The sequence below is a fragment of the Anthonomus grandis genome, chromosome 10, assembly GCF_022605725.1.
Source record: "Anthonomus grandis grandis chromosome 10, icAntGran1.3, whole genome shotgun sequence".
NCBI lineage: Eukaryota > Metazoa > Arthropoda > Insecta > Coleoptera > Curculionidae > Anthonomus > Anthonomus grandis.
Window position 1 is genome coordinate 21421137 of NC_065555.1, and position 19328 is coordinate 21440464.

Consider the following 19328-nt stretch of genomic DNA (forward strand, 5'->3'; position numbering starts at 1 on the left):
TTTTTTTATCCTCAACTTGAGCAAGAGGGAATTTTAGACACGGTCTACTTCCAGCAAGACGGTCTACTTCCAGGGTCGCAAGGGATTCCTTAGATATTACTTTTGGAAACAGATGGATAGCGCGAGCAGGTTCAATCGAGTGCACCTTATTCTCCCGATCTAACCATTCCAGATTTTTGTATATAGGGATATGTTATAGACGTTGCCCCAAGAAATTTGGATGAACTGCGCAACAACATAATAAACGTTTTCAACCAAATTACACCGCGAATGCTACAAAACGCCTTCGACAACTTATTTCTCCGTCTACATTTGTGTTCCGAGCAAAATGGGGGTCATATTCAACAGCTAATTTATTAGTTATAAATTAAAAATAATTTCTTCAATTGTTTGTTGTTAAAATTGTTGTAAATAGTTGTCATTTAATAATAAAATAAATACTTTTTATAGACATGGCAATAGCGCAAATTATTTAATTATGATCATGCTAAAGCGATACATAGGCAATTATCAGAAAATGTTCATCAATCACCGAATATGTATTCAAGGAAAATTTTCAAAAAGGTGTCATTTACTAAAATTGGCTCTGTAAAAAAAAATTAATTTAAGACAATTTATACATTTTCGGAAAGGGGATTTAACAGGCTTTCATGTGAAATTAAAAAGTACAGGGTGTTACATTTAAAATTCTTGAGAAATCGGCCTTTGAAAATCATCAATATTTTTCCTCTTATTTCAGGTAAATTTTAAAACTTGGCAGCACTGTCAGAAAAAACTTTAAAAATATTGATAAAGTTCTGTGAAAACCGCACATTGTTGTCATTTTTCGTTCTCGACTTATAACCAGTTAAAATGTGTCAGTTTATAAATGGACACCCTGTATTTCAGTTTATTCATATATTTTAGTTTATTGTAGATAATTTTCGTTGTTTGTATAACGTTGTTTTTATTTTACTTAGTTTTTTGTTTCCACTATTATTTTTTTGTATTTCATTGGGGCTAGAAATCATATCTCTATTTTATAAAAACTCATTCAGATATAGAGAGATATGGTTTTTTCTTTATAATTTAAATATAATATAGCATCTAAGTTTATTATAGTGCTCTTTCGTGCGTTAGATGCACTATAATAAACCTAGGTTAAGTGTAAATAGCTACTGTAGCTAAACTTCGCCACCATTTTTAAATAAAGCATTAATTTAAATTTCTTACACCTTCCTGTTTACACTTATGTACCAACACAACTACGATTTGTATAATTTTTGTGGTATTATAATAAAAGACGTTTATTATTACTATTATTACTAAATCAGAACTATAAACCTCAGAGATCTTTATAGCCTTATCATCAGCACTATCCAATCATTTAATTCTAGTATGTATTAAAGTTGATAAAACACATACATCATATGATGTAAAAGGATTTTAAGAATTAAAATTACTATTGAAAACAGTAATTGGTTTGTTTAGTCATGGATTAAGTAAAGTATTCTACTCGCATATAGTTGTTCGCTTGTCTATGCTTCATTTCATACTTCATCTTCGTGAATAAGATTCAACAATAAATGCTTGTTGAAAAATATAGTATTACTTATTACTCATCTTAAGAAACTGGTTTGAGTTACGCAGATATTGACCGTATACGAAAACCAACTCCATAAACGACACTTATATAAGGTGAAATGAAATAAGGTATTAACTTATCTAATAATACAAATCTATTATCAAATAAGTTAATACCTGGACCATATGGGTGTTAGACAGCGAATATAACGAATAAAAAAAGATAAGATGGTAAATATACTCAAGAATATCTTTTTTGACAGTAGACTAAAAAAGAAAGGAACCGCTGAAAAGAAATTGTCAGCTAGAATTAAAATTTAATAGAATTAAAATAAAATAATTATAATATCTACAAATGCTAATTATTTACTTATATATTGAGCATGTGTGAGAGTAATTCTTTCAACACTCAAAACTTACCGTCGGATTCCTCTCCTTGTCCAGTGCTAATCCTTCTTGGACTTCTAGGTTTAAATTCAAAGTCGTGTTTCTGAGGCGACCCAAATGTAAATTGATCATCTTTTTGTGGTTCTTTATTATCGGCAACCGTAGTATCAGCCGGTTTCCAAGTAAATGTGGTTTTGGTCGCACTTGTATCGCCAAAGGCAAATGTAGATGTACTTCCTGTACCTGCAGCTGGCATACCAAAATTAAACTTTAAACCAGGGGTATCCAAGTTAATCTACAAACAAGGATAAAAGCAGGTAAACAATAAACCAACTAAGGTTATAATTTTTTTGACTTACTCCTTTGGGGCCCGAATTTTCGTTTTTAGGCACTGAATCATCTTTAGGACCTTCACAGCTTAAGCAATATAAACTAGTAGGGTCATTCCGGATGTAGCAAGACTGGCATTCCCATGTACCTGGCTTCGGCTTAAAACTATCACCGAATCCTGAGTGAACGATTGTAGCTTCCGGTGCTGTAGTAGGCGGTGGAACGCTGAACGAAAATTTCTGAATAGGTTGTTCTGATTTGGCAGCTACGTTAACTGCTGGCATACCAAAGTTGAATTTTTGACCACCTAAAGAAAAATTAGCAAATAAGTTATTGTTCCTTTGGTTGTTGTAAATCTACAGTTTAACGTGGGCTCCAAACCACGAGTTGACAAATAAGATGTTTGCAGTATTAGGTACAATTTCTTACAATAAAGTTTTGTTTTTGTGAATATTCGTGTTTTGAAGTTTTTTAAAAATAAATATGTGGTATAATATTACTAGCCGCAAACGTTCGTTTTACGAATTCCGTCAAACAAATTTAAAGAAAGGCGGCGTAATCGGCGGCTATACTAGATGTCATGCTATTTTTAAATCGTTAGTTTCGTAAAAGATCACCGTTCGCTGCTAGCGCCACTGATAAAGGGAAGGTATTCGCTCGCTGGTAGATGAAAGCGGTTGACCAGACGGAAATGGAATTTTGCGAATAAGATTTATTTTGTTAAATGTTTAACTAAGAGTTATATACTTATACTAATTTACTATCAATCAGAAACTCATTCTATAAAATTTTTTTTTTCATCCCTATAAACATAACTAATACTAATTTAAATAAAAAAAATAAAAATATAACATTGAAAATTAGGATTGGAAATTATCAAAGACTTCAGGCCGAAACCAATATAAATCCCATTGTATTTCCGAATCTTAATCATCCAACATATCTGCCATAACAGTTTGAAAAACTTCGATTACTATTTAAATTGCCTTAAAAAAAACGGACACTTTTGAACTGATGATTTTCAATTAATCATTAAAACCAAATTTAATATATGACCTTGTCCACAATTGTTCATTATGGCGAATAAATAGATTGTAGTTCTAAAAACCAAATGAAGAAAAAGTAGAAATTTAAATTGGGGAACTTATTAGGGAGGAATAAGGAATAGTGGTTATATGTGGAAACATCTAGATCTAAATTTTTTTCAGAGTACTTAATCAGAACAAAATATCGATAGGCTATGTTTTATGAGGTTACAAAAATGATTGTCTTTTTCAGAGAATATATCTAAAAATAATAAATCAAATTTTTAATTTTTTGGTCTATTAGGTTTAATCTGTGGCTCTTTGCAAAATACATTATTTATTTATGTTCTTTATAGAGCTCCTTATATAGGTTGGCGAATTAAAGATTACGCATTATCCAAAATAATCTCATCGATCAGCGGCTGCTTCCGGTCGTCTGATAGGTATTTACTGTTTTTATTTTGTACAGATCTACAATAATAATATCGGCATGCCTGATTTTGCTGCATGACTGCACGCTGCACAGTTGAATTTTAAAACGCTATTATTTTTTCAACTTATTGTGGCTGTTTATACTCTTCCGAAAGAATGAAAATTATTAAATGGGTTTTAAAGGCAATTCGGCAGTATAATGTAGGGATTTGTTTTCAATTACATTTGTAAAGAGACTGTATATAAATAAAGTATTAACATCGTACTAAAAAGCAATGACGTAGCAGGAGAGTGGCGGAGCACGAACTTGCTTTTAAGAATGTAATAGGATTTGAATCATTGCAAAAATTATTTACTGGCCTTTAGAGTGTTTTTTCTACATACTACTTTCTATACCATTGTAAAGAATTAAAAGCAGATTAAATTATCATTATGTAAAATTTTGTAGACTGCATAGAATAACAAAAAGTCAAATTAAGATTTTCCTTAATTCCTGTCTGGAGTTTGTAGAAAATAGCATAATAACAGATAAAGGTCATATTTAGTCATATGTAGAAAACAAAAGGGGCACTCCCTAAATTCTTGTGAAAGTAGGTACACTTTAATAACTACACATTTGAAAACCCAAATGATATTGTACATGTATACGCGAGGTATTTTGAAAATGTTCTTGAAAATCCCAAATATAATTTTGATGGCGGCTTTGATTATGTAGTCAATATCGATTTAAAACATTTAACTAATAATTAAATTTTCGACTTTAAAAGTTACCCAACAAATCACCTACGTATACCTTATTTCTTACTGAATTGAATGAATTTATATTTGTGTTTTTTGGTGGATACTTGGTGGTGTTTATTTAATGTTGTATTTAATAATATAAGTAAGTATACAGGGTGTCAATTTGAAAACGTACCACCCCTCTATATTTCTGCCCCCGTATAAAATTTAAAAATGTTAAAAACAAGTCAAATGTATTTTTGAGGCAGACATTTTTTAGGTTAGTTTTCTATCAAATTGCAGCAGGTTCTTCGTGAGGGCGAACCTAATCTCTAAAATCATGGAAGGGAGGTCGAGTGATACCTCAGTTTAAAGGTCTTTTAATTACCTTTTCAAAATATTGCTGAGTCGACCTTTTGATTAAAGTGTGCGAAAAATCAAGCAAGCATAATAGATTTCCTCAACTAGTACGTGGTAATCACTTTAGTAACGATTCACAAATTAGTTAAAAAGTTGTCAAAAAAAAGTTTCGCTCAGTGCAAGGGTGCGCTCTTAAGTATTTTTTAAAAAATGGTGTTTGATCTTGAGCAAAGAACGGAAATTATTTTTATTTACAGGGAAAGTCAAAGATGTGCAAAAAGAACGGCAGCATTGTTTAACGAAAGATATCCAGATTGTCAATTAAATCAATCACCACATTCACCCGACATGAATTGCATGTATGGGCCGAAATGTCTCGAAGATTAAACCAGCTCGAACAGCCACCTCTAACCTTAGAACAACTAGCCAATCAATTACCGGAAATATGGCAAAACATTCCCCAACACTACATTAACAACTTAATAAGAACTATGCCAAACAGGGTGACAGCACTAAGACGAGCCAGAGATGGACCTACGAGGTATTAATTTTCATGACAGGACTTTGGGGCACGATTTACAGGGTGTAATTTTATTTTAATTTTTCCTGTTGTGTGTTAAAAATTTTTAGGAGATATCTGTTTATTACATTTTTTTTGGGGCTATTGTGAGTGAACTTAATAGAGATTTATTTATTACATTTAATTTTATTTTATTGTAAATCATTGGCAAACTAAATCAATATGTTTTAAAATTTATCGCTAAGTTTATGGAAACTGGTTCGGTTGAAAATAAAAAAAGAAGTAATCGTCGTGTTTTGAATGAAGCTGCACAACTGGAAGTTTTACGCACCTTTAATGCAGAGCCCTCTACATCACGCCAGATAAGAATGTCTCACAAAACAGTAAAAAAAGCACAACACAAAAAAGTTACATCAATTTCACCCGTATAAAATGAAAATTCTTCAACAGCTTTTTGATGACGGTTTTGATAAAAGAATTGACTTTTGTGAAATATTGACTAATTTTATAAACGAAAACCAAAATTGTCGCTACTGGACTAATGAAAATCCGCGAATTTTTAGAGGTCACACGCAGTATCCAGAGAAGATAATTATTTGAGCTGGTATTCTTGGAAATTCTATTATAGGACCACTATTTATTGAAGAAAATCTAACCGGTGAACTCTCTGCTGGAAGACACAATAGACCCCTTAATAACATATCAAACTGATGCAGCGGGTAAAATGATTTTGCAAGAAAATTTAATACACTTCCAACAAGATGGAGCTCTACCACACTAATTTCTTCCGGTTAGAGAATGGTTAAATGATAGATTTCCTGGCAGATGGATTGGTCGACGGAGAGAAATTGAGTAACATAATTTAACAACTAAAGAATTTCCAATGTTAATTTCAAGCTAGTAGAGTATATTTTAAAATAAAATAGGTTAAAAAAAGGCAAGACCAACGTACAATTGAACCGGATACAATTGAAGACATGAGTTGATAAAGGTGCTATGTCCATTTTTTTCAAAAAATGACTTATTTGTATATTTGGTTACCTAAAGTCGTAATACAACCCCTGAATAACTCAAGATTCTTAAATTGTTAATAATAAGGATTATTTTAATAATTGATAAAGGTACTATGTCCTATGACTAAGTACCCTTTTTAATTAGATAAAGGTGCTATGTCCATATTTAAGGACATAGCACCTTTATCCACTAGATAGTGGGAAAGTTTTATTTACATGGTAGGTGCCATGTGACATTTTAAGGTTATGTTTGTTGTTTATCACATCGTTCAACATGGGGTCGAGAAGTAAAAGAATGTTAGAATTAGTAAAAAACAAGAAAATATGTGTTCCTTAGAGGTCAATACCAATGCGGTGATTTTGGAGCAGCCAAGCACTAGTGGGCTTCAAAAGAAGGTTAACTCTAAAGCAGGTAAGCATATTAAAACATTTTTTACTACCTTTATGAATTAATGATCTCTTTTTAATAACAATTTACCCCCTCGATGCGATTCAATTTTTTATTAAAAAAAATACATATATAATATACATTACTTGAGTTATTATTACATACATTCCTACCCATGTACATAAATTAAATTTTTAGACTATATGGATAATTGTACTGATGAAAGTGTTATATCAGGCAGCGAATATTCCCCTTCCAGTGAAGAAGATTCAGAAGAGGATTCTGATAACTCAAATATTTCTTATTCGACGAGTCTCATAAACAAATATCCGGATGTTGATAGAGTCAAACGTAAAATGTTTCCGGATAACCAAAAAATTAAAAAGGTAAAGCTAAAAAATGTTAAGATTAAGAAATAAAAATAGAAATTAGAAATAAGTATAAATTTAATAAATAACTAAGATATTTTTAAGGTTCCGACAAGCAGCAGGGAAACCCCGGATAGGATTGACGTCATTGACGAAGTGCAGGAGGAAATACCTCGGGAAATACGTATAGAAGACCATAACCAGCAATTCCATGTTACTGCCGATGGAATAAGTAAAAGAGAAATTGTTAAACCAGTTTTAAAAATAACTAAAAAAAGAGTCCGGAAACCTGATAATTGGAAACGAAATAAAGCGGCAAAGTTAAGACAACAAGGTAAAGAATATATTTCTCAAAAGACAGGTAAAGTGATGGAAGCAAAAACAATTAAAAGAGATTTTCTGTGTAAAGAAAAATGTAGAATAAACTGTACTGAGAAATTTAGTATTGCAAGCAGAGAAGAAATTCTAAGAAAATTTTATAAGCTAGATACAAATTCCAAAAATATTTTAATTTTTAAAAGTATTAAGATGCAGGAAGTTAATCGTCACCGCCCTCGTAAAAATATAAAAACGAAAGCTTACAGCTTTAAATATTTTATTACGTGTGATAAAGAAAATACACTAGTGTGTAAAGATGCTTTCTGCTCTTTATACCGAATTGGATGAAAAAAAGTCTTTAAAGCTTAAAATGACTTAAAATCTGGCCAGGTAATGCCCTCACCACATAAGCAAGGGCATGACAAAAATCCAAAAAAAAATATCCGATGAAGTAATAAACTGCATTGAAAATCATATCAAGCAGTTTCCTTCAGAAGAATCACATTATTCTAAGACTAAAAACCCACATAAAAAATACCTTTCCCCCTTACTAAATATTAACCGACTTCATCAACTGTATATAGAGGATTGTCAAACAAAAAAGCTCGAAACTAAATATTTCGTAAAGGCCTCTTTTTACAGACATATATTTGAAACAAGGTTTAACTTATCTTTGGGTGTACCAAAAAGTGATACTTGCAGTTTATGCGATGCTGGAGAGAACTCTTTAGAGCACTCGAATAATTTTCAACTTGCTTTTGCGCAGCAGAAAGTTAACCGCGAAGCAGTAAAAATGTCCAAAGAAAAATGTTACATAACAATGGATCTTCAACAAACGATGCCTTTGCCAAAGCTATCAACGTCAAAATCTTTTTATTTTAGACAAATATGGCTATACAACTTTGGAGTCCACTGTTTAACCAGTTCTGGTCATAAGTCCTATTTTTTTACATGGACTGAGGATATTGCCAATAGGGGAAGTAATGAAATAGCAAGTTGTTTGCTACGATTTTGTCTGCTTCTTAAAGAAGAAAATCCCCAAATTGATCATTTAATAATTTGGTCAGATCAATGTGGGGGACAAAACAAAAACTTCTCCATTATTAACCTTTTTCAATACCTAATATTAAGTAAAATATTTAAGATCATTGACCATAAATTTCCCGAAGTTGGTCACAGTTACCTTGACTCTGACAGAGACTTTGGAAGAATAGAAAAGGTTCTTAGAAAACATTAGAATATTTATATACCAGACCAATATCGGGAAATTATTAGATCTGCGAGTACCAAACAAAGTGTATGCCTTAACATGGAACATTTTTTTTATTGCTTTGAAACTCTACCTGCAAAACTTCATTTAAACAAAAGACTCACTAATAGTCTTGACCAAAAAATAAATTTTCGAGATAAAGTGAAGTGGCTAAGAGTAAGTTGTTTTGGAAAATACTTTTACAAAACTAGTTTAGATCCGTTTACCCCATTTATGGAAGTTGAAAAAAAAAGAGAACTGATAGTACAAAGTAATCAAGTTGTTTTACAAAAGTTACCTAAATGCGGTGGTTTGACTTCTGAAAAAATTTCAAATCTACAAGATCAACTTAAGTTTATTCCAGCAGAGTATAAATGGTATTATGATATTGTTTTAGAAGAATGTTTGAAAAACCCTAAGAAAAAACGTAATTCATGTTAAATTTAAATGTTTCTGTGTCTTTGTTTATAAATTTTTAATGTATCTTACTTTGCTTTTGTTAATCTGCAAATAAAATTTAATTTCCAGATTATTTAATAGTTTTTTTTATTATTTTTTAAAAATTTAAATACAACATAGGTGACATAACACCTTTCTCCACTCAAGTTTATACCAACATCTGCATAAAATGTTGGTTGATTAAGGTGCTATGTCCATTAAAATTAAAATTACTAAAAAAGTATAAATTCTAGAAAAACAAAAAATATTATATAAAAAAGTACAAAACGATTCTAATCTAATAAGATATTGGTAATTTTTATAAAATTTATTAAAAAAAATATATAAGTGAAAACGCGTTTCCTTCAATTACTCAATATCTGAAAAAGTGGACATAGCACCTTTATCAACTCATGTCTTCAATTAAATGAAACGAGAACTTGGCGCGCGGCGACTAGACCTGTCTATCTACGCTCCGTAAAATTAACGTTTTAAAGTAGTGAAAACTAGATATTTAAACCGCATTTTTCACATATCAGTTCATATTTAATCCCTGAGGTGCTGCAAAAATTATCGCGGGTCCAAAAGTTACCAGTGATCTAAAAACTCATCAAGGAAGCAATTAAAGATCTCCTTAGTGATGACGATTTCATAGATAAATTGTTATCGAGGGTCACGGATACGATAAATTCCTTACAAAAAACTGTCGGCGAACAAGGTACGTACATCGAAGAATTAGAAGAGCGCGTCGAGAATCTGCAGCAGGCAGGTAAAATGAACAATATCTGCATATACAATTTAGACAAGAAGATTGGTGAAAAATTGTGAAACAAAATATTAAGCTTAACGAGAAGATTGGTGAAAAATTGTGAAACAAAATATTAAGCTTGTTTAACACCAAAATGAGATTGAACAATAAGGAAGGGGATATGGTAAACGCCTATAGGATTGGAGAAAAGACGGAAAGAACTCGGCCAGTTATAGTGAAGTTTGAAAGATACCACCATAAAGCCCAAGTATTTAAAAATTGTAAATTCTTAAGGGGCACGAAAATCGGAACTACCGCGGATCTGCAACGAAAAAAATTCCAACTCTATAAAAAAGCCATCAAGAAACGCAATAGAAGATTGGTGTTTATTCGATTTGGTAATGTGTTTTTTATGAACGATTAATTAAAATTATTAATAAAATCTCACCATTATTTTTTATTCTTTTTATCTTAAGTAAAGTAAATAGTTTTAATAATTTGATCAATTTAGTTGACATTGTGTTTTTGAACTCTGTTTTTGCGTCTTGTTGCTAGTTTTTTTTGTTACAAAATGGAAGACGCTTTTTTACCTGACGAAAAGTTTGATCTGTTGAAATATCCTATGCTACAGCAACGTCGTTGAAGCTGGTCGTATGTATTTAAATAACTATCCAGACAGGAAACAACCTAGTACAAAAATTTTCGGACGATTCGTTTTCAATCTTAAGCAGTATGGTGCGTTTAAGAAGCCAGTATTGTCAAGAAATAAACCCTGCAATGAAGAAAAAGAAAATAATGTGGTATTAGCTGTAACTGAAAATCCGGAAATATCTGTTAGAAAAATTAAAAATACCACTGGAATACCAAAATCTACTGCCCATTTCATTTTGAAAAAACATAAATACCACCCGTTTAAATTCAGAATCTGTCAAGGCCTCAGACCTGGTGACGAAGAAAGGCGCAGAACATTTTGTGAATGGTACACCAGGAAGTGTCAGGAGGATGAAACATTTCCCCATAGGATTATCTGGTCCGACAAAAGCATGGTTACAAATAATGGAATTTTTAACCGGAAGAACACCCATTATTGGTCAAGAGATAATGCCCGAGTATACCGAATGGCTAGACATTAGCACCGTTTCGGTTTTAATATGTGGGTTGGTATTTTTGGAACAGATTTAATAGGCCCCTTTTTAATAACAATTCCGTTACCTCGGAGCGGTATCGCAACTTATTGGAACGCGATTTTGAAGAATCCTTGGACAACTTACCGCTTGCCAAGGCTAGAAACTGTTTCAGCAGGATGATGCGCCCGCACACAATGCCCTAATCGTGCGAGAGTATCTATCGAACAGATTTCCGGAAAAATGGATAGGAATACATTCAACAGTTCCGTGGCATCCTCGTTCCCCAGACATAACTCCGCTCGACTTTTTTCTCTGGGGCTATTGCAAAAATTATGTTTACAGTCGTGTTTTTGAATCTCAGGATCAGCTGAGAATAGTTCTTGAAGCATTTGAGAGCATTACACCTGATATGTTAAGAAGTGTTTTAAATTCGGCCGTTAAAAGATTTCATCTGTGTTTGGAGAATAATGGTAATTTGTTTGAACATTTATTACTATGATTTAAATTAGTTTTTTTGGGTTTCTAGTAGGTAGTTTTTTAATTTAATAATGTGTTTAATTCTTTAAAATAATCACGTGACCTAGCTACGTGACGGTATATGAATAAAGTTTTTAAGTTGTCAACAACATGATTTTTATTTAGTATTTCAAAATATGAGTAATAGCAGCCTACTACACCATACTCAGCGTCATCATTTCACCGCCTACTATATCAAAACCATCGGAATTTAATAAAAATCCCATTTTTAACATTTAAATATTGTAGGAACATATTGTGTCATACATCGTTATAATCGTAATAAAAGATGCTATTTTATACAGGGTGTACTTTTTTTACGCGCCATATAAAAAAATTAAGTCGATGGTGGTTTCCTCGAAACGAAACGTCGTACGAAAAATCTCCCAATGTTATTTTTTAGGGCTTAAAAAGTGGCCATGAGAAAGTGTCTTTTGTTTTTCCATATCTCTTTAAATAATGCCAGAAAAAAATAAAAACGAAATCTCCGGAACCACTCAAAATTTAAAAAAATTCTAAACGGCGTATTGTTAGGCTCTAAAATGCGCAACTTTTCTCTAATTTAATCAACCTCATATCTCCTATAGCTGCCGAGATCCCCATGATAGACATCCTTATCTTGGACACACTGTATAAATGAAATTGGTAACATATTAAAAGTTGCAATGTGGTATCATATGCTGATGACACAGCTCTATTATTTTCAGCTAACAATTGGAATGAAGTAAATGATCGGGCAGAGTTGGGGTTGGACAAAATTTACCGTTGGCTAGGTTTAAGTAAACTCAGTTTAAATTTTTAAAAAACTAATTTTATTGCTTGTTCCCCCACAAATGCAGATCAACCGAAAGATGAATATTTAATACTCCATGCGTCAACTTGTAGTAAAACCAAAAACTGTAAATGTGTCAAAATTAATAAAGTCCAGAAAATAAAATATTTGGGTATAATTATAGGAAAAAATTTAAAATGGAATGAATATGCTGTCTGTTTGACTTTAAAATTAGAAAAATATATTACAAATTTATTTAGCTTAGAGATATATTTAACAGAAAATTTATGCTTATATTATAATATTCATTAATTGAATCAAAATTAAGATATGGGATTGTTTTTTGGGTAGCCTTATATGATGCAAATCTGAAAGTTCTATCAACTTGTCACAATAGTATTTTAAAAACTTTATCGAAGAAACCTCGTAGAGTTTCTATCTAACATTGTTATTGTGTGAAGAGTTAAATGCCCTTAACATTAGAAATTTGTATATATTATCTGGTTTGTTGTGTTTTCCTAAAATAAATAATAGTTTTTCCCACGTGTTACATAGTTACTCCACAAGAAAGAATTTAAAAGAAAATCTTTGCACACCCAAGTTTATTAGTAATTCATTTTGCCGTAGATTTATTACATGTTTTCTGCCTAAAGTAGATAATATGCTGCCATTTTCTATTAAAAAGCTGGTTATGAAAGGTGATTCCGAGACTAGAACACTAATAAAATTATTCATTCTGCAAAACAAAACAACATTTGTAATTCTTTTTGTATTTGAATCTCAACATGTTTTATATTTTTGTTCTTTTTAATATTACATTATTTAATGTCCGCTTTTTCGTTTCTCTGTTGGCTCCTCTATCGTCTGGCCAACTTTGTCCATCTTGCCATGCGCGTCATTTCGTAAACAGAGAGTGAATCGGTGCACACAAATTAATTATCAATTTAGGCTCGATCACTCTCCTCAAAACAAAAAATAAGTACATAGGTATATAGGTATTTATTTAGCTTAAATTATTGGGCAAAATATTGTTTATTGTAATTATTAGTTATAGCTATAATTATGAAGTTTTGAGTATTATTGTATTGTAATTTATAACTTATATGTAATATATTTTGATTTGATCAACTAAGACATTAGCATTTAGAACACATTTATTTTTTCACAACATATTCAGATTTTAAAGGGAAAGGTAAATTAGCAAATATATGCTAAAGGGGCATGTCCACAGTATCATTAAAAGTATCTTAGTTATATTGCCATTAAATTTTGAGATTTTTAAAAAATATTTGGCAATTACTGGCTGTACTGATAACTATTTATTATCTTTTAATATAGTGTTTCTGCTCTTGGCTACTCAAACTTAGTTTGTTATCTAAAAGGGATATAACTCATGGATAAAAGATTTATATTCAATTATCAAAAATATTAAGTAGGCTGTTCGAAAGTTCTAATTCACCATCGATCACCCCATTTATCACCTTTAGATTTTTCTATATGGGGGCATTAAAATCAATTGTTTTTAAAACACAACCTAGTAATTTGGAAGATTTAAAAAGAAGAATCACAGCTGTGTGTAGAGAAATCCAGACAGAAACTTTTTAAAATGTTAGAAGGGAGTTTGAGAGCAGACTTTATTACTGCTTGGAAAAGAATAGACAACATTTTTATAAATTAAGTTAACTTTTATTACTTTTTTATGTTATATTTCATTACAATAGTTACTACTTAAAGAAATAAATATCTACAGGGGAAGACGTATATGTACCTTTTCATATTGACACCCTGTATAATAATATAAGCACCAATTTTGTTGTATTACATACTACCTCTCTTTTAATATAATTTGTATTTATTTACCTTTGTTCTATTATTTATCTTATATTTGGTTTGAAAAGAGTGCGAGAAAAAAATTATACCAAAAGAAATAAATAAATAAATATTAATAATAAAACAGAAAAAGTGTTATCTTTAGCTATCATTAATTACAACAGTTTCTTGAACTCTTAAAAATTCAAAGACTGATAATATAAAAAGAAAGCGGCAGACTGTGGTATGTAGTTTGGTTGTTTTAATTATTTTATGATAATCTAGGAGCATGCAGCAAACTGACTTTTCGATTCAAAAACTCCAATTTTTATGAAGTTGTTAGTTCTTTTAAGGACTTTTAGGATGTTATATTATTTTAGAAGCTATTTTTATTAATTTTGTAAGCAAAGATCTATAAAGGAAAAGTATTTAATTATGTAAGAGAAACAATATGAGGAATAATGTTTAAATAATAAAAATGAACACATAAATAAATTTACCACACTAAACGATCATTACTTTACCAAATTATATGCAATATTAGCCATACATTAATACCATAGCTGTGAATTGACAGATAAAATCAAGCACTGTGAATGGGGGCGGCATTCACCCATATTTTTTCAAATGGAATGTTGGATTGCTCTTCGCTTTTTAAGTTAAATTTAATTTTATTGATACGTACTTATATTTTATCTTACTGGTTGTTGCCGCCATTCCTGGACATTGTTATCAGGTGGCACAAATATTAAAATAGATCATCTGCTTAAATATGATTTTAAACGCAGGTGATTTGTTTTTTACGTATGTGTTGCCTGTTATTGTATTTCTATGTTTGTTTTTTATGTTTCCTATTTTATCGAATTTTAATCTAGTATTATTCAACAAAATTTTATTTAATTAATCAACCTATAGGTCAAACTTAAAAAACCAAACGCTATTTTAAAACAAATTTAATCCCGTTTCAATATATATCACGACATAACTCATTTGAAAAAAATTAAATTGAATGCGGTTCTCGCAGGTGATCGAAAGTAGATGTAAATATGTCCCGTTGAAAAAAACAATTTTTACATTCCAAGCCGTAAACCTTGTTGGACTGCTTTCGATGATATATTAGGATAAAAATATTGTATTCAAAATAAATGTATTGTTATTTGCTTATTATAGAAAACATATCTTCATATTTTTCTTTAGAAGCCTATTTTATAACAAAAAAGTTTCACGCCTGTAAGCGTTGTTTTTTAAATCGCGTGAAAAAATCCTATTAAATTTTCCTATTAACCTCTTTTAGCTATTTGTATGAGAAAGGGTATTGCCGTTGTAATATATAAAGCTCTACAAAACATATAGTAGCATTTACCTGTATCCAAAGATATCCCCTTAAGTCCTCCAGTCGAACCTTCAGAGGCGCCAGCGCCTGCTTTAGACGTTTCACAAGAAACGCATTTCGTTTTATCGGCAGCGTTATTAACGTAGCACATGCTGCAATCCCAGGAACCCGTTGCCGGTTTAAACTGATCCCCCCATCCAGTTTTGCCTTCAGTCTTATTCGTGTCGGTACTTGTTGCTACTTTAACTCCAAACGAAAATGTGGGTTGTTCTTTTTTTGGAGACGAGCCGGCTTTAGGGGTGTCGCAAGCGACGCAAACAGAAGCTCCTTTTGCTACTTAAAATAGGAAATTAGTATTTTTAGTTTTTTTTCTTACAGTCACAACGTACCGTCGTTAACAACGTAGCAATTCTTGCACTCCCAACTACCTTTGGCTGCTTTAAATTTATCTCCGAATCCTGTCTTCGGGGTGAAATCAGGTTTATGATGTTTACCAGTAACCTAAAAAATAATAATATGTTACTTTAAACTTACAAATAATATTATAACAATAATAATATCTACAATATCGCCAGTCGTATTTTTCTGTATTGAAATTTACAAATTGGAAATACACTGCTTGTATACAATGCTATTAACGTATTGTTGATACTATTGACAAGCAGTGTCATGTGCAAATCATTTGAAGAGCTTCTTCAAAACTATAAAATGTGATGTTTCTCAGGTATTTCAAGGCTTTGTGGTGGATAGTATATTCCAAGAAAAATATAGAATAACAGGATTTTCAATTCAGAATTAAACGCGAAATCAGTTATTTTTATAATTGTCGAATTGTTACAATTTAAAGACCAATATTGGTATCACTTAATAACTTGTTTTACCAATGCACTGCAAAGAAAATAGTTGGAAAGAGGTAAAATATAAAGAAAAAATTGCGATATAGAAAATTAAAGCATGGGTTGATAATAACTCTAATGAATAATGCAGCTAAGTCTGATTTGTTTGCTTCTCGGTCGTTAAATTTATATAATATTCTCGATATAACTAATCTGATCATGCGTAATTTTGAAAATCAAAATTATAGACTATACATATTATATGCGACATAAAAATAAATAAACACAAAAATAAAAACTGAAAAAAGACGCCTTGGGATAATGATTGTAATTTAAATTAATATTCACATAGAACTACTTATGAAAGAAAATCAAAAGACTTGTCTAAAAATTTGACCAGATCACACAATTTACAAAATGTAAGTTATCTACTTCGTAAAATAAATATTAAATTATTATAATACTAAATGCAACAAGCCAGCACGACCAATGGTACGTTAGCCATATATGGAAAACGAAATGTAACATTTTTCTGAAAATTTGGTAGCCATGGTAATAGACAGACTCTATAGGTCTAAAATATTTTCAGCACTGTAGCATTGCCTCTTATATAAAACACTTTAAATGGAACACTCTATATATTCTTAGATATTTTGATTCCCTGTTTCGTTTTGAGTCTTTTCTAATCATACTTCCCTATAGCTATCTCTTGCGGTTTTCATATCTACGTAATTTTCTGATAACATGAAAAAGAACTCAAGAAATACTTCCATTTCTATGCCAGAAATTAAAAGACCTTAAGTTCTAAAATCTGTTCAATTCCTTCTAAGGATCAAACACGTGTAAAACAGGTATTTAGTTATATATGCCCAGCCTTTTGGGTACTTGCCTAGTTATTAGAAAGAAAAGCAATTACTAGCTTTAAAACAATCTAATGGAAATTATAATACATTTATTCATTTTTACGTAATAATCTTGGATGGCGGTCATACATAGAATAGATCAGTGTTTTTCAATCTGTGGGTCGCGTAAATGCCCAACTAATCACCAATCCTTGAGCCGTGTTTTACGGCTTTTAATATTAGGCCAAATTTAAACTGCCAATATTTCGGAAACTATCAATTTTTGGACTAGATATTATACTGATACTTATACAAAGTTAGCCTTATTTTTAATTATCTTTATGAAAAAATTATAAAAATAGGGGGTTTCCATTTAAAAAAATTGACTTTTAATGATTTTTTCATTTTAATTTTTAATGCTAGTTTTTGACCCCCCTGTATCTTTTTTTTAGCCAAATATTAAAATAGACTTTTAAAATAGCCCTTCCTTAAAACTATCCTAAAAATAAAACCAAAACTAACCAATAAATAAAGGTTACTAAAAGGGAGTAATCGGTAATTATGTTAGGGCTTATAAACATAGTTTTTCACATAAAATCAAAAATATGTCAAAAACGGTTACACTTAGGACGTTATACACAAAATATACCTAGAATTTCACGTGGAAGCCAAAAATGTAAAAATATACAGGGTGTTCCATTTAAAATAACGAAGTTGACACATACTTTCGGTATAACCAGAAACGTCACAACTGTCAAAATAATTTAGTTGTGTATCCCCCATCGACTGTGTTGCCAAATTTTCAAAATTTTTGAAAAATTAGTTTCCAGGATATCGATCGCGTCTATTCGTCGTGAGACACCCTGTATTTTATTTTTTATTCAGATAGACAATAAAAAACCTTTAATTTAGTATAACACATTCCTATACCTAAGTAGCTGCGTTATAGAAATAAATACTTATTTTCGTGAAATTTCATAATTTCAAACATTTTTATTTGGAAATTAGTTAGCTATGACCATGTCACAATGGTTTAATTAATGACAGTAACAGTTTTAGTTATAGTATTAACATTATGTTTTCTAATAAAATTAATTAAAAAAAAAGAAGCATTAATATTAATTACTCAAATGAAGTATGTATGGGGACTATTTATTGTCCATGAATAATGTGCTCAAATAATAGCAAGAACATGTAGAAAATTGAACACATTATATCTAGATCTAGATTTACAACCAATGGATAAAAAAATATATTATACAAAAAAAGTATTATTATAGGAAATTTTCGAAATGACTACCATTATTCTCTAAACATTTATAAAATCGTTTTTTGGTGGATATATTCATCGCTCTTCTAATTTCGCTTTTATCTTCAAAGCAGGTAATAAATGGCTGACGTAGCTCCTCTTTATTGATTGTAAAAAGTTGTTGCGTACACACAAGCAATTTACTAAATAAGAATGTTTAAAGTATCAAATTTCACGAAAATAAGTATTTATTTGCCAAACGCGGCTACTTAGCTGTTATATGAAATTAAAGGTATTTTAACTGTCCATTAGAATATAAAATAAAAAGGACCATTAAAAATTAAAAAAAGGACTTTTCACCATTTAATAAGGCTATGGGAAGTTAATCAAGATTGGTCTCTTAAAGTGATGGTTAAATTTTAGGCTCTTTAAGACTTAAATAGTTGAGAAATTTTTTTTTTCTCGAAAACCCGCAGAGATAGGTATAAAGTAGTAAGTTTGTAAGTAAGGTTTGTAAGTAAGATGATTAAGACTTAAAATGAAGCATTGAATCAAAATATATAAAAATATATAGGGTGTTCCGTATAAAAAATTGCGTCCTATTTAAAAAGGTGTTACCATGTTTTTATATAAGCGGCAACGCTGCAGGCTGTTATGTAATGTATATATAAATGTTACATTTCGTTTTCCGTATACGGCTAACGATCGGTCGTCTCTCACCCTATAGTTAATCTGTAATTTGATTTCGTTAACATTTTTCCAATTTTGGCGTTAATACAAAAAAAAAGATAAAGATCTAAATTTTACATTAACTTTAATTATTAAGATAAAATTTTCATGGTCGTTTTTAATACAATTTTTAAAATATTATCTATCAATGTTATCTATTTATTTGTGCACAAAAGGACGTATGCATGGCCAGAATTAAATCTCTCAGTCTCGTATCACAATATAATTCTCCTCATTACAAATCAAAATTTTTCCA

The 19328-nt window shown here is 30.7% G+C and overlaps 1 protein-coding gene across 1 annotated transcript in view; it reads right to left on the minus strand.

The window, feature by feature from the left end:
• The window catches only part of LOC126741168 (E3 SUMO-protein ligase RanBP2-like), a 143692-nt gene that overhangs the window by 48552 nt on the left and 75812 nt on the right, over positions 1 to 19328 (minus strand). Inside the window, exons 28-31 of the mRNA XM_050447516.1 lie at positions 15806 to 15917; positions 15447 to 15749; positions 2310 to 2587; positions 1984 to 2245 (exon numbers count right to left, since the gene is read on the minus strand). Coding sequence (XP_050303473.1) covers positions 1984 to 2245; positions 2310 to 2587; positions 15447 to 15749; positions 15806 to 15917 — 955 coding nt within the window. The remainder of the gene's footprint in view (positions 1 to 1983; positions 2246 to 2309; positions 2588 to 15446; positions 15750 to 15805; positions 15918 to 19328) is intronic.